Raw genomic sequence first — 25,183 nt, 5'->3', positions numbered from 1 at the left:
TGCAAAGGATTTATGGAAATCTGTGGCTGATTTATATGGTCATCAAAATAATGCAACACGTATTTTTGAACTTAAATCTGAAATTGCTAAAATAGAGCAAGGGGAAAAATCCTTTACCGAACATCTCGGTACGCTAAAGCGAATGTGGGATGAACTTGAGTTATATCGGCCACATACAACTGACGCAAAGATTCTTTTACAAAGGGCAGAGGAAGATAAAATTTTTACACTTCTTAATAGTTTGAAGCCAGAACACGAGTCCTTAAAAAGCAATATCCTCATGAGTTCCGTTTTGCCCACTTTATCTAATGTTTGTGCTACTATTCAACGTGAAGAAACTCGAAAGAAGGCTATGAATTTGAAGGGTGTTTCTGATATTCCTGAATCGAATGCTCTCATGGTTGAGAAGGAAGAAAAAGGGAAATATTTTAGTAGTGGAAGAGGCAAAAATTATAGAAATAAAGGACGACGTGAAACATATAATTGTGATTATTGTGGTAAAACTGGGCACACAAAGCATCGATGTTGGGAATTGCATCCTCATCTGAAATCAAATTTTGAGAAAGGTAAGATCGATCGTGCAGCAGTTGCTGATACTTCAATTACCTTGAACCAGCTAAGTCAATTGCTTCAGCAAATGGGTAAAACTGACCGTGCAAATATAGCTGACACAGCTACTATTAATCAAATGAGTCATCTTTTCGAACAAATGAGTAAGTCTGTCTCATCTGAACAAAAACCTTCCACCTCTACTCATACTTCATGCCTTTCTTACTTCATTTGATTCAAAATTTAATATATGGATTGTTGATTCTGGAGCTACTGATCACATGACTAACAATCCTTCGTCTATAAATGATTTTTCTTCTAAATCTAATATGCATAATGTTGTTGTGGCTAATGGAAGTACAGTTCATGTTTTAGGCAGTGGAAAAGTTTATTTTTTCTCAAATTGCCCTCCCTCTGAGGCACTTGTTGTCCCATCGTTTCCTGTTCAACTTCTATCCGTTAGGAAGATCACGAATTCTCTAAATTGTAATGTTATTTTTACACCTTCTTCCGTCATCTTTCAGGATCGAAAGACGAACTTGATGATTGGTAAAGGAGTTTATTCAAATGGCTTATACTTATTAAGTTCCATGGACAAGACGTGTCATGCAACAAATCTTGTCTCAACTTCTATTCTTCATAAGCGTCTTGGGCATCCTTCTAGTCGTGTTTTATCTAATATTTTCCCTACTATTTCAAATGAACCCAGTATTTGTGATGTTTGTCAATTTTCCAAACAAACTCGTTTACCATTTAATGTTTCTATATCTAAAACTACTATGCCCTTTGAGTTAGTTCATTCAGATTTATGGGGTCCAGCTCCAGTTGATTCATATGATGGTTATAGATATTTTGTGTTATTTATTGATGATTGTTCTCGGGCAACATGGTTATTTTTACTGAAATCTAAGAGTGATGTTTATTCTGTTTTCTTAGATTTTTATAACATGGTGAAAACTCAGTTTGATGCTAAAATTAAATATTTTAGGTCTGACAATGGTACAGAGTATGTTAAAGGTTTACTTCCTCACTATCTCCGCAATCAGGGTATTATACATCAAACGAGTTGTGTTGGCACACCACAACAAAACGGTGTTTCAGAACGCAAAAATAGACATGTGCTGGAAACTACTCGTGCTCTCATGATACAAATGAACGTTCCAAAAAGGTATTGGTCCCATAGTGTGTTAACTGCAACATATTTGATCAATAGGCTTCCTAGCCGAGTTATTAATTTTAAGTCTCCGTTAGAAGTTCTAAAAGGGCATAAACCTGATATCTCTCATCTTCGGGTATTCGGATGTGTGTGTTATGTTCATCAACAAACACAAAATCGGGACAAGTTTGATGCTAGATCCACTAAATGTGTTTTCTTTGGATATTTTTCCACAGAAAAGGGGTATGTATGTTATAACCTAACAACCAAAAAACTTATAATCTCTCGGGATGTTTTATTTGATGAAGATCAAGCTTATTTTCAATCTGAGTCTGGGAATCGGTCCCAGGGGGAGTATATGGCTGATATGGTACCACTTCCTGTTGAAGATCCCATTCCACTTCCTAATATTGGCAATGCCTCCAGCAATGATGTTGAACTTGTTGAATCAACAGATCAACCAATACCAACTCCCACCAATAATGATCCTGATGAATTGTTAGAAGAACAAATAATACCTCCTCAAAATGAAACAGTTCCAGTATTAAGAAGGTCTGCTAGAGAGATAAGACCGCTAGAAAAAATGAAAGATTTCTTCACATACCATGCTGTTGCTTACCCTTTGGAGGCCCATTTGACTTATGATAATGTTGCTCCTTCACATTCTGTTTTTTTAAGTGCAATATCAAGTGATCAAGAGCCAAGAAATTTTACAGAAGCCCAGTCCAATCCAATTTGGATGATGGCTATGAAAGAAGAGTTGCAAGCTTTAGATGAAAACAAGACGTGGGAGCTTGTAAAGTTGCCACACGGAAAGAAAACGGTTGGGTGTATAAAACTAAATATAAAAGTGATGGAAGTATCGAACGACACAAGGCGAGATTGGTTGCTAAGGGATTCACACAAACCTATGGAGAAGATTACAAAGAAACTTTTGCTCCAGTGGCCAAAATGAACACATTTAGAGTTCTTATGTCCCTTGCGGCTAACAAAGATTGGAAGTTATTTCAAATGGACGTTAAAAATGCATTCTTGCATGGTAATCTTGATGAAGAAGTCTACATGAGTATACCACCTGGCCATCCTGAAGAAGGCAATATTAATCTAGTATGCAGATTGAAAAAGGCAATATACGGGCTTAAACAGTCACCTCGTGCATGGTACTCCGAGTTGAGTTATGTTCTTATGAAGGACGGGTTGGAAAGGAGCTCAGCAGATCCATCTTGGTTTATAAAAAGAGGTACCTCTGGAATTACGGTTGTGTTGGTTTATGTTGATGATCTAGTTATTACAGGTGACGACCAACATGAAATCAAAAATCTTAAAGATATGCTTCACAAGAGGTTTGCTATCAAAGACTTAGGAATATTAAAATATTTCTTGGGTATTGAAGTTGCTTACTCAAAAAAAGGGATTTTTCTAAATCAAAGAAAGTATGTTTTAGATTTGTTAAGAGAGACAGGAAAAATGGGAGTAAAACCAGCTGATACTCCAATTGAAAGTGGTGGTAAAATTGACAACAAAGGTGAACCACTACTAGATATTGGTCAATTTCAAAGGTTAGTTGGTAAATTAATTTATCTTACCATTACTCGACCTGACATATCTTATGCAGTGAGTCTAATAAGTCGATTTATGCATTCCCCGACTTCTAATCATATGAATGCAGCGACGAGGATTTTGCAGTATCTAAAAGGATCACCAGGAAGAGGAATATTGATGCGAAAAAATGATAATGATTCTGGACATTGTATTTCAGCATATTCTGATGCTGATTGGGCTGGTTGTCCAGTTGATCGAAAATCAACAACAGGACATTGCACCTTTGTTGGAGGAAATATGGTTACCTGGAAAAGTAAGAAATAAAATGTTGTCGCTCGATCTAGTGCTGAAGCAGAATATCGTGCCATGGCATCAACTACTTCTGAGATTATATGGCTTCGAGCTTTGCTACAAGAACTAGGTTTTCCTTCGTCTCAACCCACTAAGATGTTTTGTGATAACCAAGCTGCTATGCATATTGCCTCCAACCCGATTTTCCATGAAAGAACGAAACACATTGAAGTGGATTGCCACTTTGTTCGGGACAATATAAAGGCTAATGTTATATGTACTCCATTTGTTCGTACTGATCAACAACTAGCAGATATTTTTACAAAGGGACTATCTGCTAAAAAGTTTCAAGAGATACTGTTCAAGTTGGGCTCTATTGACATCTACGCACCAACTTGAGGGGGAGTGTTGTTGGAGAAGATTTGAAGGATATATGTTTCCTTCATAGTCTTGGATTAGAATATAACAGTTTAGGCAAGATTCTATAACTTTATTATGTTACTCAAATTAGTTTTGTATTGAGCCTATAAACTAATGTAATCTCACCTCCAAGAACATCATGAATGAAAAATAGAGATCTCACCTCCAATTGAACAATGCTCATTGTTCAATTGATTCTGCCAAAGCATTATTGGAAGCACTGGACAACAAATACCGCATTGAAGAGGCAAGTAATAAAAAAAATTAATTGGTAATTTTTTGGATTTTAAGATGGTTAACAATATGTTTGTCATGACTCAAGTTAATGAGTTATTACTTATTGTTTGCAACCTTAAAAACGTTGGTATCTCTCTTGTGGAAACATTTTTTGTGGGGTTAGTTATCATTTCTGCTACCCCCTTCTTGGAGCTACTAGAAGAAGAAACTCAAGCGTGACGAAGAAAATTATTCTTTAGATTCTCTACAACATCATCTTCGTATTGAAGAAGATTCTCGTATTCGAGAATTAAATGAGACCCAAACTGATTATCCATCTAAGGCTAATGTGGTTGAAGAAGAAAAATCTGATAGAGATTCTCTAAAGCTTGGGAAATATAAAAAGTTTTAAGAAACAAACACCTAAGGACAACAAGAAGGTAATTTGTTACTACTGTAACAAATCCGACTGTTACGCTCGTATTGTCGCTCAAGAAAGAAAAATCTTAAAGGGCAAACAAACATGGTCGAAGAAAAAAGTTATTGTCACAATTTCTTACGTCAATGCAATAGATGCCGACAGTTGTTGGTGGTACAACACAAATTAAAGACTTTTTGTTGTTATTTTCTTACAAATTTGAGGTTTAGTTCATGGATTAGAGAAAGAAAATCAGAGAAGATTTGAGGTTTAGTTTTTATTTTAAGTAAGATGATAGTTTTTCGGTAGATAAATGTTGTAGAAGATGATACATTTCGGTCTATATTGCCAAAATTTTATCTCTTTTTCGGTTGATCAACAATGTAGAATATGATCATTGTTTGTCAATATTCGGTAAAAAATGAGTCTTTTTTAGCTGCCGTTAATTTTGTCATCTTTTTTCTTTGTGACCGAAAATCTTCATCCTTATAAGTATTTATAGACCAAAATCTTTGTTCTTTGACAAAAGAAAATGCTTTTGACCTAGACATCTATTCTCCTTTCGAGGGATGATTCATTGAGCTCGAGCTCACACGGTGAATTGTGAGCTCGAGCTCCACAGCCGTTGATTTTGATAGATTAGCCCTCACAGTTGTAATTCCCTTGATATAAGGAAGTAGAAATCTCACATATTTTAAAAGACACAAATGACCTTTGATTTTTAAAGGCAATTCGGATCTTCTCTTTCTCTTTCTCTCTCCAAAACTTCTTTATCTGAAACTAAAAAGATATCAGCACTTTTGATCTATGAAATTTGTACATAAGTGTAGAAATTTTGCAAAGGACGATTCTTTTCCATATTTCAAACACATGTTGATTAACTAAAACAAGACCCTTGTTAGATTCGATAGAAAAAGTTCATTTTGGTCGGATTTGAGGGAAGAATTTCATTCATGAATTTTGACATTGATCGACCTTTCGATTTGTCTTCTAATAGAAAAGATTAAACTCGAACATGACAACAATTTTGAATGATAAAGTGGTACGGAACTTCGATTTGAATGTGTGAATCATTGAACTTGGAGAACTACAAGAGATTTCATATATAGGGTACAACTTAACCTTTAACTAGAACCAACAATCAAATAAGTGAATAAGAGAAAAAAATTGCTTAAAGAAAAACCCAATATGTAAGAGAAAGTGAAAGATTGTCCTTATGCTTATAGCAAAGAAGGAAGAAAATGGCGATGATGATTGAACACTTAATTTGGCTGAAGAAGACTTGAAGGAGAAAACCCAAGAAGATTTGATTTTCTGTGGTATTTTTGTAATTTTAAGTATAGATAGGGGTTTATTAGTTACTGGATTTAACCACTCCTTATTTTGAGGAAAGTACAACTGTACCTTTTAAGGGCATTTGGAGATCGGCGGCTAGTGGACCTCAAACTAACAAATAAACGGCTGTGGAGCTCGAGCTCACAAATCACCGTGTGAGCTCGAGCTCAATGAATCATCCCTCTTTTCTTTTTTGAAAAAATTTACCTTTCCTCTAAAAAAATACTTTCACGGTTGTAATATGAGTCAAAGATTCTTGGTATTTTGATTGATGAATGTTAACATCCCATTAATGGAACTCCTTCAACATCAAGGTCAACTTCATCTATTATCATAACAAAATAAACTTCCTAACGGATGCTTTTAGCTTTAGTGATTGGTGGTGGTAGGTGGTAGGTGGTTGGTGGTTGGTGGTTGGTAGTGTTGGTGGTGGTAGGTGATTGGTAGTGGTGGTGGTGGTGGTGGTGGTGGTTGTGGTGGTGGTGGTATTGGTGGTGGATCTTAAAGATGAAGAAGAATAAGAATAAGATATCCTCTTGATCTATAATGAAATGTATCACTTGACATCAATATGGTCCCTTAAAAATTTTCATCTTATTCCTTAAGTGATTGTAAATGACAAAATTTTATTTACAGAAAAAGAGTAAATAGTGAAAGAGATCTGCTCTGCAAAGAGCTTTTACAGATATTTTAAGATTTGCCCTAGCAAGATAAGTTTCATTAACTTAAAAGTTATTAATAAATTTATAATACAATCACAAACTCTAATCTAAAACTATTTTATAAAACAATGGAAATTAACTAAAAACCACTTCTCGCCAACCCAAACTAAAATAAGCATCAAAAGTATATATTTTAGTTACTCTCTTTTGTTATTGCGCCCAATGAAACAGTAAAAAGTTCTGTAACAAAATACGAGTAAAGATCTGATATTAATAATCTTAGTCAATCTTGATTGACTAAGTCTTTATTCTCCACAGACTATTTTGGATGCTCTGTAATTGCGACATTTAATTACTCAATTCCGGTTGAAACCTTCCTAATTCTCATCAAATAGGATAACCTTGGTCTCCCATCTATATAAATCCCACCACTTCTCTTCTCTTCACCAAATTCTCTATTTTATCGCGTACCTTCTTCTGCAGCATGTTACATTGCTTCATCTTCTTTCTAGTATTTTTTTTTCAATCGTCTTTAGTGGATTAGCACTGGAAAGAGAAATTTGATGCATTTACTAATGAAATTACCATGAAAGAAGTAGAGAGTTTTATTAGTTCAGTTCTTGATGGAAGAAAGTACATCTTACTTTGCTACGACACCGTATCAATTTTGTAATCTTTTAAGGTTGTAAGATTTTTTTTCACTCCTTGTCATCAATGTGGGAGTCAGCCTACTCGAAGAGCAGACAAGTCTGGTTCAGAGAGAGGTCATATCTCCTTCCCGAGTCAGTCAGCATGTCTCCTCTTTCTCATTAATTTTGGAGTCAGCAAGAAAGATTTTCCTTCTCTTAATTTTTTTTAGGGTCCATGAGTTTTGGGCCCAAAATAAAATCCAAAAAGTGATGAAGGTTCAATCTTCTCAGAAAAAAGGATTTTAGTCTTTTTCCCTTTTGGACCATGTTACCCACATATAGAATAAACATTGTTGATACATAATGTGTTATGTACGACACATACAAAAAAAAAGAAATGAAATATGAAACTTTAACAAGAAATAACATGTTATTTATGAAACAAAACAAGAATCAATAAATAGAAAAACACACCGTAACTTTGACATCTAGACATACCTTAACTATACTAAATGTGTTTTATTGTATGAAATATACGTAATTTATACTGAATAACGTGTATATTGCGAAACAGATAGTAAGTATGAAATCAATCGAAAAAATCTTAATAAAATAATATAGAAACCTTGATGGAAAAACGATGGTGGTTTTTGGTGGTGGTCGTCGTCTTCACTACTAGGTCTTGGAAGAAAGTTTCTCCATTCAGTTATGGAAGAAGGTTTTTAGTTATAGAGAGAGAAATAAACAGGGTTTCGGTTATGGGATAGAAGATTGGAGACAGAAAATCTGAGGAAAAAATAAAAGAGAATTTTGGGGGCTGGTTTTCAAAAGTGAGTTTTTTTATATGTTATAATGGGTATTATGATTAAATAGAAATCATAGAGATCTGTTTTTTTCTGTAGAGATTGGTCCATTTGGACTAGATACCTATTATAATTATTATTTTGGCTTAAAACCCTATATTAATATTAGGGTGGACTAAATATGTGTTTAGGTGTAGATTTTTTTTACTAAGAACTCAAAAATTATTTCTTTTATTCTCTCTTACCCTCTTCATTTAATTCGTCTCTAATTAGTTATTCTTTATTGCTCCTTTTCTGTTATGACACTACGAAGAAAAGATGAAGAGTAAAAAACAAGAGAGGCGTATGAAAAAGGAACCAAAGAAGTGCAAGACTGACAAAATGATAAAGCTGGAAATAATAAAATTATTAAATGACCTACTAACGAAGTTAATAATATTAGGGAAAAATTAGTCAATTAGATAAAATTTGGGGCTTAAGTTTTAATTCCCCGAAGTTTGGATCTAAAAAAAAATTTAGATTGGATTCTAAGAGTCATTACATTTGAATGTCATAGATATATCATGATTATAATATGCAATACATCATGAATCTGAATGTGTACTATAACCGCAAATTAAAGTCCATCTATTCCTACCTTTACTTTATTTATTGTCTAAACTACATGAGATAATCTTGATGATAAACTACTTTTGGTGATACGCGATCCCAAGACCTCATGGAATTAAGAGGGAGTGGCCAACCACTATACTAAAGAGTGGTGAACGATCTAATACGGAATTAACTTCCTAATCTTAAGTTAATTAACATAAAATTAGTCATTTTTATTGTTTGAAACCATTATGTGTGATTTCTTTTCGTTTTTTTGGACCATAAAGATGATTTACTCCCCATAATAGTCTCCTAAAGATAACTAACTCCCTAAATGGCCTCATTTCAATCTTTGTGTTAATAACTTTAACAATTGATGTTCACTACATCATTTTCTCTCTTCTTCCTCTCCCTCGTTCCCTCTCTACCCCTTCTCTCTCATCTTTCCTCTCTGTTAACAAATCACATCTGCTAAAAGATGAAGATGACGAAGTGGAGGCTTACCCAGCATCCTCTTGATATTAACAAAAGAGAGACGAAAGAGAGAGCAAAAGAGAGAGAGAAAAATACGAAAATAGAGAATACAATAGTGGTGGTGGTGGTGATGGTAGGTCTGAAGTAGAAGTGCTAAGGGGAGAATACGATAGTGGTGGTGGTGGTGGTGGTGGTGATGATCTTTTCATTTTATGACCTTTAGGGACTTGTCATTTAGTTTCTGTCGTGTTACTCTTTTTCCTTCATGAGACACTTTACGTTCGAAAGTTCTGTGTAATATTTTACTTATGTAACTCTCATGTTGTTCTCAAAGGAGTTAAATTTCTCAAATCATGTAATGTTATGGATTGATATCCTACTATGAATGAAAATCTGGTTTTACTCAAAAAAAAAAAAAAAATATATCAACTATATTAAAATTGAGTAATGGGTTATTTTAATGAGTTGGTGATGGTAAGGGAGCCAAAATGGAATTTTCGCATAGAAGAAAAGAAGAACGTATCCTCCTCGCAAGTAAAGTACTCCACTTGTTGGTAATGAAATAGATCTCACCATCATAGAAAAACGCGCGACTTACTCAAACCCTCCCCCAAAAAGGAAGATCTGAAGAGGATCGGACCTTCTCTCATTTCGAGTTTTTGACTTCACGAGTTAGAGAGAGAGAAAGTAAAATCAAATCTGATCGAGGAGGCATTTCGAGTACTTCTCAGAATGAGTTCTCAAGCTCTCGTAAGTCTGATCTTCTTCTCTCTCTCTCTCTTCATTTAGAATCTATAGATTCAGTCCTAAGTATCTTGCTTAGGGTTTATTTTGTAATTCCATGAGTACGATCTGTTCTTCCTTTTCTGTCTCTCTCACTTTTAAACATCGATGTGGTTTTATATTCATGAAATTGATGAGGATGGATCACTAGATCGTAAATATTAATTAGAAAACTGAGTAATCTAATCTAAATTAGAAGGAAACTAGGGCTTTGGTTATGTTTGTTTGTTTTTTTATTGTTGTTATGTTTCCTTGCCCATTTTGTATTTTTATTGGGAAAATGTTCCTAAATGCATACACTATCTTCTTGAACCAAATGGATAATTGTAGTGCCAGATTCTCACATGACAATTAGTAGTTAGGTACTGGATCCTGAACCCATGAATTGCAGGGCAAAATCCCAATCTGATTTGTCTATTTTCCACATCGAAATTTCCCTTAGCTCTACTCTATGTGATTGAAATGCTACTTTCATTTTGCACGTCCGGTGCTGCTGGTTTTGTGAATTCCATGTTTTTAATAAGGTGAACTCAGATTGTTTTTTTGTAGCTTTTAGTGGCAGGGCAATTCTGGATTTACTCGTCTGTGCAAGGGTCTTGCTGTAGTACTTGTTGGTGGCTCTGCTATCGTCCAGATTTTCCCTTTCATTGTCCCTTATGTCGCCCTTATCCCCGCAAGGTTCTTATTCTTACCATGAATATCTATAATACTTTGACCAGATGTGGTTTTCCATAATATGGGTCTCTCTACTGTCTGGTTTCCATGAGGTACTTATTCAATTTACTGCTACCTTCTTATTTGATTTTGTAGGACAATCCCTTTTGCTTGGAACCTTATAACATCTGGTTACATAGAGCAATCAATTATCCAGGTTCAGTTTCCTTTTGCTTAGTAAACATTTTTACTGTTTGTGGATCGTTAAGAGAAAGTAATTAAATTTCGGTGGAAATTTCCGTAAGCGTGAAAATGGAAATATTTCGGTCATTTAGGCCGAAATATTTCGAAATTGAATTCCTTGATAATGCATTGTTAAGAGAAAGTAATTAAATTTCTGATTTGGTGGAAATTTTGAATTTCGAAATGGAAATATTTCGGCCGAACATTTTGAAATTTAACTCATTGCTTCCAATATGAAAGTTCTGATTATGCGCTTTCTAACAGGTGGTTATTAGCATACTCGGTCTTCTCTTCATTGGGAGGTTGCTTGAACCTATATGGGGTTCCAAAGAGTTCTTGAAGTTCATCATTGTGGTTAACTTTCTAACTTATGTTTGCGTCTTCGCCACAACAATTGCCTTATACTACATAACGACCCAAGAGAAGTACCTGTAAGTACTTCGTTCTACAAAAAAAATCTGATGGTTGAGGGTTTATACTATTTTACTAATCGCTTTTGATTGCAATCTGGCATCTATTAACTTCAAATGTATTTTGTTGCAATCACTGGATTATATGAATCCTACAACTTGATTTTGTACTTTACTATCTTGTAAAATCTCACGAACCTGTTGAATAACATTGCCTGAGACTCAATTAAAAAAAAAAACATTGTCTGAGACTCGGATGCATATTAGGCATATAGATCTTAACTAATTTTAGATAAATAGTTATTTCGGAAATGTTTCCAAGTAGTGCCTAGATTTTTTAGTTTTTACTTTATTGGGGTAGCAGTAAAAGGTTACAGGTTGCCAGGAAGAGGTGAAAACTCTTTGGCCACATCAAATTCAAACTGTCTTACTTGTATTACTCGGTTGCTTTTTTTAGAAGGACCAACACTTCCAACTTTCTGACTTGTCTTATTCTTGTTCTTTAATGAAGTTATACACCACTTTCTGGTTTCCACGGTATCCTTCTTGGGTTCTTAGTTGGTGTCAAGCAAATTGTACCTGATCAGGAACTGTTTCCTCCCCTGAAGATAAAAGCGAAGGTTTTATTTTCCTTCTCTTGCATACCCTGTTATTTACTGTTTGACAATTTTAGCTATTGGAAAGGAACTAATTGGTACTCCACTATTCAACACCGTCCAGTGGTTGCCATCCCTCTTGTTACTTCCTTGCATAGTTGCGAGCTTCTTTACAGAAGACTCGGTCTCATACCTTCCGACCTTAATATTCGGCACATATACAAGTTGGATTTACTTGCGATATCTTCAAAAGAAGCCAGAAACCAGCCTTAGAGGCGACCCAAGTGATGAATTCTCCTTCTCCTCGTTCTTCCCTGTTTTTCTGAGGTAATGAGTTGTTCTCTTCAAATACTGGGTTTATTTATTCTCGAGTTCTTACTGGAAAATTTTTCTGCCGTTGGTGTGGCAGACCTGTTATTGATCCCATTGGTTCGCTCTTCGACCGAATGCTCTGTGGAGGATCCCAAGTTGCTACCGATGCCAAAGATGGATATACATTAGGAAGTACCGACCTACCTGGTTCCGTCCCAGCTGATGCATCGAGAAGAAGGTAATATTTAATAGCTACGCAATTTTTTTGTAGATACCTATGTGGGGGATGACTTAAGGTTGCATTTAACTTTATTTTTGTTCTGATTTGCAGAGAGAAGGGAGCGAGAGCTCTCGAAGAAAGACTAGCAGCAGATGGATTAGCTGTGGGTGGTAAAGAAGATGTTTCACATAAAGATGCATCCGAGAACGTTTGAAAGCTCTGCTGGAAGTTAAACTTTACCCTTAAACCGCAAAGTTCAATCATATCAGAAGGTTTTTGCAGTTTCTTGATACATGTTTCAGACTCAGGATTAGAGCTCTAATTTTTGGTGTGCCATGAACTTGAATTTCATAGAATAGTATTAACCTTTCGAAGAATTTGTTTGTGACATTATTTTTCCATATTTTTCTTTATTTTGGTTTTTTCTCCTTTCATGCAAAACATATACAAATTATGAAATAGAATATTCTAGCTTGTATTCCGCAAACTTATAAGAGAAAAATTAGAACATTTTGAGAGTTGTGGATACGGGAGTGCTACACGTACAAAATTTTTGACAAAATTCTCGACTTAATGACTCATTTTCATTCAAAGATAAAAGTTGATCAAAGTTTTTTAAAGTGACTTTGATCCGTACCGTTCTTTTAGAATTTTGTCAAGAATCTTGTCTGAGATTCTTTGTACACTTAGCACTGTGACTTGTTCACGGTCGTTTATTCAAGGAAAAGTTCTGTTTTTTGTTAGGTGACTGTTGCAACCCTTATTTCGTCCATTCTTTGGTAATAATACAAAAACGGAATCGATGCCATTCCTTCACAATTTTAACTATTTTACAGTTATCTTTTTGTTCTTCAACAATAAACCTTCTGTGTAGAATATTCGTTATAACAATAAATTTTTATTCTCAAAAAAAAAAGAAAAAAACAATAAATTTTTGCGTCATAAGAGTAACTATTTTGCTTGTTATTTGAACATTGGTCTGGTAAAATATTCCAGACTTCAGCACTAACCATATACCTTTTTTTATATGGGTACATGGATTATATTATATACTTGACTATCTGATGAACTTATTTTACTTATATTTAGGGCATGCCTTGCTTTGCTTGCAAAACCCTGTGGTAAAACCTAACCAGCAATATGAACTCATGTACAGGTAGCTTCTACTGCTAGACTCTTTGAAACTCCCCGACAAGGATCTCCCAATGTATCGATCGATACTTCAACTTGACAACTCCTTGATCCAACACAAGCCTGTCAAAAATATCATTTTTTATAGTCATAATTCTAACACAATGTTCAATTCTTGTATCAGAGTATATAAGTTGTTTCTCATTTTCAAGTATGTCTTTAACGAGGTCACAATGTATGGGGTGATATTATGTTTTTCGGTTTAGTGAGAAAGAGGTGTTGAGTTTTAGGGTTGTTAAGAAGTTTTTGTAAGATGGCCTTGAAAATTGTTTTCCATGGATTAGGTGTTTAGGATTGAACGATGTTATCTCTTGTGTTCTTTGTCTGTGATCAGTTATTTCTATCGTTCTTCTCTGGTTTTTCGTGATAAACTATAAAAGAAAGATAGAGGTAGTTACCTCCTTCACAATGGTAAGAGCTCCTTTGCTGTTGCATACACCATGGTTGTAAGTACCACAAGCTCCTCTTGGAGTTCCAAAACTCGCAAATCTTATCGACGAGATGATTTGATCAGTGGACGGGCATTCAAGCTGAAGAACCGGTGGAGATCTCCCTCCTGTCTTCATATCTGAACTCCAGGTATCTACAGGAGGTGGGTGGGATTCCGACACATGAGAACATAAGGTATCTGCTCGTCTAGTAGTGAAGGATATCTTAGTCGGATCGCCGCCTATCTCGTCGAATAATACCAATGTGTTGTCGGTCGGTTTGACCCATGACCGTGGGACATGATATCTGTGACCGTCGATAATAGTCATAATTCAGAATCCAAAATCATTGAGAAAATTGTCATTATTGCGCAGATACTAAATGATATTAAAGGCATGTTCTCACAATGTCTGAGATGGCTTTCCACAGTTCTTAAGGCATTTGCTTGAACTATAAGATCCTCTGAAGTTGCAAGAACTGCAACCACTCTGTGGAGCATTATATGTTGGCCAGAAACGACCGATGCTCTGGCCGTTTACCCATGCCTCACCCTTCCCCATCCCTGTAAAATCTAGAGCAATTGGGTCGCTTCCTCCTGGTGGATCGAAGCTAGTCTGGAGAACACCGTGACGATATTAGTAACTCCTCATTTCTGGTTTTGGTTGAAGTTTATCCCAAGGTAAAATAAAAAGTATGACATAAAATGAAGCAGTTATTTACCTTGTACCATGTCAAAGGTTGATTTTTGGGCAAAGTAGAATCTGAATCCCAGTCTGAAGAACTTCCACCAGGCAAATCTAAATCTACACCTTTCAGTCCAATCTGTACATCCAAATCAAAAGATACAGAAGAATAAGAGACAAAATTCTTTTGCTTTCTTAATCCTCTGACTTAAAAAGCAATGTGAAAGAAGACTGATTTCCTAAGCTCAAAAGTTGAAACCTTAGGAGATGGCAATATTTCTACAATTCGAGTATGCAATTTGATCAAATGAATTGGTAGATCGCTTTGCATAACAATCCGTCGTCATCAGTTTTCATTTTTTTGATCATTCGAAGACAAAAATACTGAAACAAAGAGGTATTATCGAGCTAAAGTCTCATCCTAGTAGTTTACAGAAAATTGTAGTAAGAGACAGACCTGATTTTTCCACTGGGACGAGGATAGATCAATAGTGCTTCCATTTTTTAATCCTTTTAATGTGACTGGACCAGTAACACCAGCGCCCGCTAAGTCATAAAATGCTCCATAGTTCTGAAATGAAAAATATCGAATTAGATGATTCGACTTCAGAGATTACCTCCAAATGCTGATGGGCTTGTAATATATTTGGGAAGCTCGTAGCATTAGATCAGTACAGACCTTCAATCCCACTGTTACACTCAGAAGGTCGATGTTATTCTTCCCTGGTACAAGTGTAATGGGAATATCGAGGGTGACCATAGTATTTCCACCGTTCCCTTTACCAGTACCTACAAAAATTCCAATTATAGCAGACACAGTTAGAAAAAGTTACTTAACATCTTAGCATAACTGTTCTGGTACGTTTCCCAGTGACGAAGTATTCTTTAATCTTTACTCTTTAGAGAAATTCTTGTTATTTATAAAAAAAAAATTGGCTCGAGACTGGAGAAAGTTTTAGAGGAAACATAAGAAGACCATGATTCGTGTATATAAAGAACTATTTAACCCAAGATTACATCTCCTACGGGGTCATATATATGTACCTGCAAGCTTCCCATTGACAAACACATTAAGAGCATGACCAAGTGAATGCACATGAAGAATAGGCTGACTTCCATCCTTTAAGAGTGGTTCGTCTTCTTGAATTTCAGTGCTGTCAAAAGATAATCAAGTAACGATTATTCAATTAAAAGTTACAAGGTATTGCAGGATTGTAAATTGTAGGTTCATTTACCTTAACGAATACCACAAGTAATCACTGGCATCAGCTGTTGTATTTATTTGCTCCACTAATCCCTGTTTGGACAGAGGATTGCTCGTTGATATGCCTACAGGTTCAATAAATGAACTCCAATTGTTCTGGATTCCGCCAGAAGAATCAGCAGTTTCCTTATCAGACTGACTTCGGAGTTTTTGACTCACGGTTTGGGAGTTTATCTGTCATGGAACAAAAGTCATATGGGGTGTCATTGCTATTTGCTACCAAGGAGTGAATAACTATGTGCTGCAATCTCACTAGTAACTAGTAATTAAAAGCCAATGCTTCATTAGCAGCGCATTTGGAAAGAAGTATATGTAATGTGGTTATATTCATCACTGGCTAGTGACAAGAAATGAGAAATGGAAGATATTCACCATACAAATAAATCCGTTGTTACTCTACTCAATAGTCAACGGATGGTTTGAGTTGAAATTGTAAATTTTAGCACAACCTCAGCTTCGAAGATAAGCCTTTAATATCACGTTAGTGATCAAAAGTAATTGAAACAAACCTTGGCCGTATTGAACACCACATTTTTACAGTCAGGGAGGATGCTCACAGACCATGCAGGTAACCGATAAGAATTTCCATTAAAATTCACAGTTGCATCAGATTGTGTGCCCACATTGGCAAGAAATGCAGCACATAGCCCTGAATCTGTTTTATAGACATGAGCCTGAGATAGAAGCAGATCTAGGTCAGAGTGGAAACAAAAAAAGATCAAAATATTAGAAGTCTTCTGTAATAATGACAAAAATGAAGTAAAAGCATAAATTCAAAAATAAATCATTTTTCTCATGCATATATGAGATGTCCAAACAGACGGATAAGATTGTTGTAGTCACCAAGTCTCATTTTGCCATATTCCCAAGGTAATCAATTCATTGGATATTACCATAAACTGGAGGGTGCTCAAGTTTGTCCACTAAAAATGTGATTTTTTGTTATTCTTGCTCAAGTAAGGAACTAGTATGGGGAATTTCAGAAACTATATATAAAAACAAAACACTCTGATTACTGTCTCATCTATCCCATTTATGATATTACCTCTCCTAACACGGTAAACTGACAAGCCTTCATAAAATCTTTCTTACTTATCAATTAAGAGAAAGCAGCCGTGCAATGATTATATTTCAGAACTCATGATAAGCAGCAATTACCGTCGATCACAAAAAAGAGAAGAGAATTTACCTCCAAATTTGAACCAAGAGACATTGATTTTGGATCTGCCGTGATCAGTGCTTCTTCACAGAGTTTTATGGCCTTATGCAGATCTTTTAGGTGACTCCACTTTGGTTGTCTAATAAGTCCTGCAATACATTAAACATTTATTCTGATTCGAATCCAAGGCATTGTTCAATTACGCAAACAGCACAACCATGATCCGTCAAAACGGGGTTCATAGTGGAAAGCAAATTCGAACACAAAGTGCATCCTTGAAAATATAAATAACGAATTTCTGCAAGCTTACCATACTCGTCAATTGGAGCATCATAGTCATAGCTTGTTGCGATCAAAGGTCCTCCAGAAGTTCGACCAAAATTTGTGCCACCATGGTACTATTCAGAGAAACAACATTTTCAACATAAATCAAGTAATAGTTACTTTGAATTCTACAAACGGAGTTACCCAAAAGAACAATGACAAACGACAATTTATTCATACTGTCTGAGATTGAGAGTAGAATAAACTTCCAATGCAAGTTCAGTACCATGTAATAATTTTGGAAAGTTCCACCTCTTTGATAAAAGCGAGCTACAGAAAATGCAATGTCCTCAACAGGTCTGTAAGGCACAGCACCACCGAATGAAAGGAACCTAGTGCGACATATCATTGGAAACGTTACTTACACATGAAAAGTGCTATAATAGAAAATCTCGGAGGTTACGTGAACAAAAGATAGGAAATACTATTTACAGAGTTTTGTCATCCAGACAAGTAAAGTATTTACAATCAAAATAGCAAACACCTTACCAACCAGTCCAGTTTTCAGTCCACATCTTGGGTTTCTTGCCAGAATTTGGAGTAAACTGATCACAGTAAAATCCATTGCAAGTGTTGATCTGTATTTATCAGGGAAAAAAATACTTCAAAGGTAACACCTAAAAAATGTCTTGATCAATAAAAAAAACAAAGAAACTAAAACTGAACTCACTATTGGATCAGGTGCATCTGCCTGTTGGCACATCACCCATGGTACCCCTGTATCTAAAGATATAGCCATCCCTGCCGACCACTTTATATAGGACTTGGCAGCTGACCCATATGCTGAATCAATGTTTCCATATTCATTTTCAATCTGCCAAGAGAACAAACAATATCAAATGTCAATTTCGATAGATATTTCACAGTAAAATCATCTTCAACAACAAAGTCATCTCTAAAAATTGATTAAGAAATAATAGTAACAATTAACAACCTGGGATAGTATAATAGGTCCACCCTGAGAAGCAAAAAGCTTCTCTTCCTTCATCATATCCACAATCTTGGCTGTGAATCTCTGCATTTCCCTCTGAAACAAGTGAAATTGGGGGAAAAAACATTAATTCATTATTTCAGTCTTAAAGTTAGAAAGTGGAAGAGGCAAAGAAGAAAACCTTGAAGGGCTCATTATCAGTTCTGAATTTGATCCCAGGGATAAAATGCAACCAAAGAGGGAAACCTCTGTTTCCAAAAACAGAAATGTAAATCAATAAATCGGGATCAATGACAAATCAGAACCTAAATCAAAAGAACGGAAATTAGGTAATTATGATTTTTCTCACCCATAGTTCCATTCAGCACAAACATAAGGTCCAATACGAAGATGAACATAAAGACCAGCTTCACTAACAATCTTCACGAACTTAACCAAATCATTCCTTCCTTCGAAATCAAACTGTTCAAGTGTTAATCAAACACCTCTAAATTTCATAATCTCAAATTAACAAAAGAAAAATCCTCTAACAAAATCGAGATATTTTGAACTCAAATTACTTCAAAAACAAGACAAATAACAAGGATCAAAGATCAAAGAAGAAGATCAGAAGTACCTGATTTTGAACAGGTTCGTGCAAGTTCCAGAAAACGTAAGTCTCAATAACATCTAAACCTCCGTCTTTTGATTTCTGTATCAAGTCCGGCCACATCTGCATGAACAGAGAGAGGAATTAGAGAGAGAAACATCAAGTACATTATGTAGAGAGAGAGAGAGAGAGAGAGAGAGAGAGAGAAAGTGAACTCACCTCAGGAGTACTACGAGGATAATGAATCGAACCAGAAATCAGAACTCTTCGTTTACCGTCGATCACTAATGCTCGATTATCATAAGTAACAGTATCGCCATTAACAGATAACAACCATTGCCGACTAATTCCATCAACCAAAAGAAGAACGCTAATAAAGAGGTATACCTTCAGAAACCTCATTTTCTCTCTCTAAAATCCCTTTCTTTTCTCTCTCTAAAATCTCTTTCTCTGTCGGTTTTCTGAAAGAGCGAACTCGGTATTTGAAGGTAATTAAAGAAAGAAAGATAATGCTTTAAGGATTTTTAATAGGACGCTTTTGGTTTGCTTCGCGACTTTGATGACGGAATCAAAATGGGAGAAGAAAAGACAGGTATTTTTAGGGGAGTGAGTGAGTGAGTACACGTTACCTGAAATTAAAACCTAATTCATCATCTACGAACCACACTGACGACTTTTTACTCTCTTTCTCTCTCTCTACTACTTCTTCTTCTTCATCATCTTCTTCGTTTTTAATCCTTTTATAACTGCATTTTGTATTTTTGTTGTTGAAGGTTTGATAATCTAACGTACGCCTTGAGTGAACTCTGATTGAACAAGACAAATTGCCCGCGGAACCTATTTTTTTGACTTTGGCGGTAAAAAAAAGTTAGGGATTCGTGAGTGGGGTCCTCTTTATTTATTGAATTAAAAGGTTATCCCTCTGGTCATGTGAAAACACAAGAAAGTCCTTACAATATTTAACTATTATCAGGAAATCCTTTATTCAATCCTATGCATTGACCTTTAGGTGGGGAAAAGTTTGAACCTACTATCATATGCACTTTTTGAGTTAAACAAACAAAATATATATGCACTTTTTAGTTTGTTGGGACTCATCTACCGATTTTACTTAGTTTGTAACTTTTACGAGAATAAATAATTCAGTAGAAACGATCGACCAATCAATAATTACAAATATCTATTAATTTTATCAATTTAATATAATGTATAAGGTTGTATTGATATGTAGCATCAAAATATTAGTTCATGTTTACGTAGTTGCAGATAGTATTCATCACGTGATTTGAATGTTATATATCCCACAGATCAGCTGGATCTGAATGGTGCGAGAGTTTTTCCTAAATTGTGTATAATATGAGACACAAAAATCATTTGAGTTGAATCTTTGTCTTAGATGGAATTTGCTGCAAAATCCGTTGAGGTTGAACTATGCATATATAGATAGCTCCGGCCTTGGACCAAACATAATTCGAGACATGGTGTAGATAGTAAATCAAGTAACATAAGGGTCCTATTTTAAGTTATTGCTTAAATCAAGAGGGAGTGCGGTGCAATAAATCTGAATTGTGGTTATATATGGTGGGGTGGGGGTGGGGGTGGGGGTGGGGGTGGGGGTGGGGGTGGGGCAGCCTTGATCACTAATACCATATGGTAGATGGGGAGAAATTACAGAATCATCAATCCTTCTTTCTCACTAGTGTCACTGTACTCAATTTGTCTTCACCTCATTATCGCCTCTCACTGCACGCCCTCTGTACACGTGGAACAGTAATACTCTTAAAAATGTAAAACCCATCAAGTTTATTCTTTTTTAGTTCAACAAAGAAGTTTATTCTTTTCTTTTTTCTTTTATTGAGGACATCAAGTTTAATCTAAAAGTCGAGATGATAAAACACTGTCTCGTGGAGGAATAAGGCCACAGGTCGTTGAGTCCTCTTATTTATTTGCCACTCAGATTTTGAACTCGGAATTAATTGTGGGTGATAAACAGGAGAAGTGGATACATTTCTTGAATGGAAGTCAGTGATCACATCAAAGGTTTACTTGAGTATACGATGGTTGTGTTCTTTTGAAAAGCTAACAAGGTTTATGTTTTCTTGAAGAATGAACTAGCTTTATGTGTTTCTTACTTCATTTTGTGTATTTGGTAATCATCCTAGTGACTTTCATTTTATTTCAATGCAAAAAAAAAAAAACGTAGCTTTAAAATTCTATAACTAGGGAAAAGTTGTTCTCAACAAACGTTATTAATTTAGTTTGAAAGATATAGTAAATTAATCGGCTATTGGAGTAAAAGAAAAATAGAAGTTCATATGTAATCGTAAAAAATCTTATATAATATAAAATGTCTTACGAAAGAAAAACAATTCAGTTGTGAAAAATCAAACTTTATTAACTCTTTAATTATAAATGTGGGCATACTCGCACGTGATGTGCTAGTTTTCAAGTTCCTAAAAAGTTCTCATGTCCAGTGGCCGAAGAGATACAAAGGACTATATGAATGGCTAAATTTTACATGAATATTGGCAAGGGGCTAATCTTAAATTACTGAAATGTGTTTTTTTTTTTGAGAAATCTACTACGATTTATGTTAGTCGTTACAAGGCATTGATACATGGAATAAATCTTGATGGCAAACTGCTTCAATCGAGATTCAGTCTCACGACTTCATTGACTTAAGAGGAATGTTCAACCGCTGCACCAAATGGTGGTGGACTACTCAAATGTGTTATAGGTTAACGATTGATACTTAAAGTATCCACATTTTTTTTTGTTAAAAGTAAAATATCCACATTTATGTCTTTTTTTTTTTTTTTTTTTTTGTTGAAAGGAATCCACATTTATGTCTTTGAAAATGATAACTAGAGCACTTTTCTCTTTCAACCTTTCACATGTAAAACGTGTAATTTTGTATAATTATTTGTCAAAATTGTAATTACTTTTTGGAAAAGTTTGATCGATTTTGTCTTGGTGAGATTTCCAATTTTTTTTTTTTTTTTTTTTTGTTGAAAGGAGATTTCCCATTTGCATTGCCTATGTTGCTTGCCAAGTAACATATTGATTTTTGAGTTATTTCCTTTCGGCCCCTGTTTTGTGACTAGCTTCTTTTCTAGCCCCTTATTTTTTATAAATTTAAATTTGACTCCCTTTTTAAATGTAAATACCATAACTACCCTTCCTATAAATATATTTTCAAAATAAAACTAATTAGAAAATATCTCTCTCCATCTCACTTCTCTACCCACCTCACATCTCTCTCCACCTCACCTCCCTCTTTCCGCCTCACCTCTCTCTTCTCCGACGAAGGTCGCCAATTTTCTGGTCAGCTACCTTCAAACATAAAAGAAAAAAAGAAAAAGATCTCTCTCTTCTTTCTTCTCTCCCTCCTTTCTTCTTTTTTCTCTCTCTCCTTTTTTCTTTCCTCTCACGCCTTTCTTCTCTTCCTACTCTCTCTCTAAAGCTCGGCGAAGGGGAGGAGCCCCTTCGTCGGAGCTTTAGAGAAAGAGAAAGAGGAGAGGGATTTTTTTTTATGTTTGAATGTCGTCGACCGGAAAAGTTTTCGGTCGACGACCTTCGTTGGAGAAGAGAGAGGTGAGGTGGAGAGAGACAGAAGGAGAGGTGGAGAGAGGTGAGGTAGAAGTGAGGTGGAGAGAGGTGAGGTAGAAGTGAGGTGGAGAGAGACAGAAAGGAGAAGTGGAGAGAGGTGAGGTAGAAGTGAGGTGGAGAGAGATGTTTTGTATTAATTTTATTTTGAAAATATATGTATAAGAAGGGTAGTTATAGCATTTACAGTAAAAAAAAATGTTAAATTTGAATTTATAAAAAATAGGGGGTTAAAAAAGAAGTTGGTCACAAAGTAGGAGTCAAAAAGGAAATAACTCTTGATTTTTTTTGACAAAAAGTATAACCAGAGGTATTCCCAACATTATTCTTGTTTTGTACAAAGGTATTTCCAATTACAAAGCTAATGAAAATAGAAACACTGTCAGACACTTCAAATATTTAAGTAGTCGGAAAACTCTGATTCCGGTCATGAATTATCTTATATAATTTACAGGTAAATACATACAATAAAAACAGTTTTTATGATATATATTTAGTCACCTACTTATGCTTTACCTAACGTTTTAGATACGGCCGGTGAAAACTATATTACTGTGGAAGGAGTAGTAACCTTTTTAGTGGTTTAGTGTGGCCTTGTCAAACTATTAAAGTGGAGGAGTACTAAATCAATTTCAAAATCTCCTACAATTCCTCAAAAATTTGTAAGCGGGGTAGTTCAACAAAAAAAAAAAATTGTAAGCAGGTGGAGTAGGACCCTAATTATTCAATATCATCCTCTACAAGACTACAACTGTTACAATTTTACAAAATCTTACGAGTTTTTTTTTTTTTTTGATGAGATCAAAATCTTACAAGTTACAACTGCATGGATATCATTCATATATGGACCCATATATTATATTTAGATGCAGATGACTCATTTATCATATCACTAACATGCTTATCTTCCATTCACCCTTATCTTTTAGTATATAATACTAGTTTCAATCAATTACATTTTAGATGATAATATTAAAATTCAACAAAACACCTTTATGTCATCAATAACATAAATGAGTTCTTGCCAAAATTCTTATCACTATTGGAAACAATGTGCTTGTCAAGTGTGAACATGATTAATATTGGGATGAAAATTAAGCTTTCTTTATTTCCATGAGCAATATAGCTTCACTAAATCTATATTGTCATATTTAGGTTCTTATAGCTGTAATTGAATTTTGTTATCTTCTAGGATCTCCAAGTCATTGAAACTGTAAATATGTATAATATGTATTGTGAGGTCTCTAGATGTAAAACTTTGAGACAAAACACTTATTAGAAACATTGTGGGGAAGACAACACCACCCTTTTACCTAACTATAGAGTTGGAATCTCATCCCTAAGAAAAATAAACAAAATCATTCTTTGGTTTTGGTTTGGTATTGTTAGTGAGAAAATTATAGAGAGAGAAGTGGGTGGTCCATTAATCTCTATTACATAAATGGTGGGACTAGATTAGAGAGAGAAATAAGTGGGTGGTCCATTTTTGTTAGCATTAGATAGAGATATTGGTGGTGCCAATAACTCCACTACAGTCCTTTCTTGTAGTTTGGGGCTCTTATAATTTATAAGGTTGACTCTTTACTCTCAATAACCAACAAACCTAGCTACTACAAGATCTCATACATAAAGCTTTTTAGGTAAGAATTTTTTGTTTAAAAGCCCAAAAAATAGAGTCAAATATAAAATTAGGCCCACCATACATTAATAATTCCTAGAAAACCCAGTTTTGTAAAAATAAATAAAGATCAAACCCAATTTCGGATCCAAATGTACATTTTCTCATCTCTAGGAAGCCATATAGTTAGATAATACCCAGTGTACCCTTTTATATATATAACCCACTTCCCCTCTTTTTATTCTTCAACCAAAATTTTATTTTCTTCTTTCTCTCTCTACATTACCAGTGTGCTCTCTCTCTCTCTCTCTCTAAGTCCTGAATTTTTTTCACCGCACCTTCGTCTTCAAGGTTCGATCGTCATTATCTCCAAAGTAGGATAATCTTTATCTTCATCTTTCATCTTTATCTCTCATCTTCATCTTCATTTTCATCTTTTTTGCATTATTCAACCTTTCTTGAAGTTCTCTAAAACTATTTCTTCATCTCTCATCTTCATTGTTTTTTGTATTTATCTTAAAGAAATTTGGTTCCATCTTCAAGAACTATTTTGTTTTGTGCTTTTAACATCAACTACATTCATTTTCAAAGTTTTAGCATATGATTTGTTCTTCAAACTTAAGCATATGATTTGTTCTTCAATCTTTGATATCTTTTTAGATATATTTTCTCATATATGTCATTTACTTTCTTTTACTTTCTTCTTCAAACTTTCATTTACTTTCTTGAAGTTTTGATCTTCATCATCATCATTATATTTGTTCTAAGAAAACAAAAGTACAATTTTAGATCGGTTTTTAAGTTTCTCTCTCTCTATAAATTATAATTTTTAGCCTATTTTGATTTTTAACAAACAAATGGACTGGTGTTTTAAGCATTTAAAAGGTATTATTCTTCGTTAAGTATTTTGGTTGTTGGAGACATTTACAGTTATGCTGATGACATTTGAGATTTTGTTTCAAACATTTAGGGTATTGTTGGTGATTTTTAGGTGTTTTACTTGGTAAAAAAGTTTTTGTTATTCGTTAAGCATTTTGGGGGTTTTGGGAAAAATTTAAAGTTATGTTGAAGACATTTTGGGTTCT

General features: G+C 34.9%; 2 protein-coding genes across 2 annotated transcripts; one reads left to right on the top strand and one right to left on the bottom strand.

The window, feature by feature from the left end:
* The first annotated feature begins 9,532 nt into the window (after positions 1 to 9,532).
* LOC147550123 (rhomboid protein-like protein) lies at positions 9,533 to 12,791 on the top strand. Its single transcript, XM_086667297.1, has 8 exons — positions 9,533 to 9,836; positions 10,426 to 10,547; positions 10,680 to 10,740; positions 11,031 to 11,197; positions 11,688 to 11,796; positions 11,897 to 12,099; positions 12,182 to 12,322; positions 12,416 to 12,791. The coding sequence occupies exons 1-8, from the start codon at positions 9,819 to 9,821 to the stop codon at positions 12,516 to 12,518; spliced, it is 924 nt and encodes a 307-aa protein (XP_086523423.1). The 5' UTR covers positions 9,533 to 9,818; the 3' UTR covers positions 12,519 to 12,791.
* Positions 12,792 to 13,145: 354 nt separating this feature from the next.
* BGAL8 (beta-galactosidase 8) lies at positions 13,146 to 19,587 on the bottom strand. The gene is made up of 19 exons (XM_086667296.1): positions 19,094 to 19,587; positions 18,902 to 18,997; positions 18,635 to 18,747; positions 18,467 to 18,533; positions 18,289 to 18,381; positions 18,025 to 18,168; positions 17,844 to 17,932; positions 17,581 to 17,686; positions 17,341 to 17,428; positions 17,061 to 17,179; positions 16,381 to 16,545; positions 15,843 to 16,045; positions 15,652 to 15,761; positions 15,287 to 15,396; positions 15,065 to 15,178; positions 14,645 to 14,746; positions 14,330 to 14,538; positions 13,894 to 14,230; positions 13,146 to 13,558 (listed from the first exon to the last, which is right to left on the bottom strand). The coding sequence occupies exons 1-19, from the start codon at positions 19,274 to 19,276 to the stop codon at positions 13,451 to 13,453; spliced, it is 2,556 nt and encodes an 851-aa protein (XP_086523422.1). The 5' UTR covers positions 19,277 to 19,587; the 3' UTR covers positions 13,146 to 13,450.
* Positions 19,588 to 25,183: the final 5,596 nt, after the last annotated feature.

This window comes from Eschscholzia californica, unplaced genomic scaffold, assembly GCF_041429995.1.
Source record: "Eschscholzia californica isolate CP2 unplaced genomic scaffold, dmEscCali1.0.p SCAF_3, whole genome shotgun sequence".
NCBI lineage: Eukaryota > Viridiplantae > Streptophyta > Magnoliopsida > Ranunculales > Papaveraceae > Eschscholzia > Eschscholzia californica.
The sequence above is the reverse complement of the archived record's forward strand: the minus strand, read 5'-3'. Positions and strand labels throughout refer to the sequence as shown.

What these genes read in the sequence shown, in the direction of transcription:
- BGAL8 (XM_086667296.1), bottom strand. Translation starts at nt 19,276, where the DNA reads ATGAGGTTTCTGAAGGTATACCTCTTTATTAGCGTTCTTCTTTTGGTT. An exon ending in ATCCTCGTAGTACTCCTGAG is followed by an intron (nt 18,998 to 19,093) that starts GTGAGTTCACTT and finishes CTGTTCATGCAG; the next exon opens with ATGTGGCCGGACTTGATACA. An exon ending in CTCTTACCATTGTGAAGGAG is followed by an intron (nt 13,559 to 13,893) that starts GTAACTACCTCT and finishes TATTTTTGACAG; the next exon opens with GCTTGTGTTGGATCAAGGAG.
- LOC147550123 (XM_086667297.1), top strand. An exon ending in ACGACCCAAGAGAAGTACCT is followed by an intron (nt 11,198 to 11,687) that starts GTAAGTACTTCG and finishes TCTTTAATGAAG; the next exon opens with TTATACACCACTTTCTGGTT. An exon ending in GCTGATGCATCGAGAAGAAG is followed by an intron (nt 12,323 to 12,415) that starts GTAATATTTAAT and finishes TCTGATTTGCAG; the next exon opens with AGAGAAGGGAGCGAGAGCTC.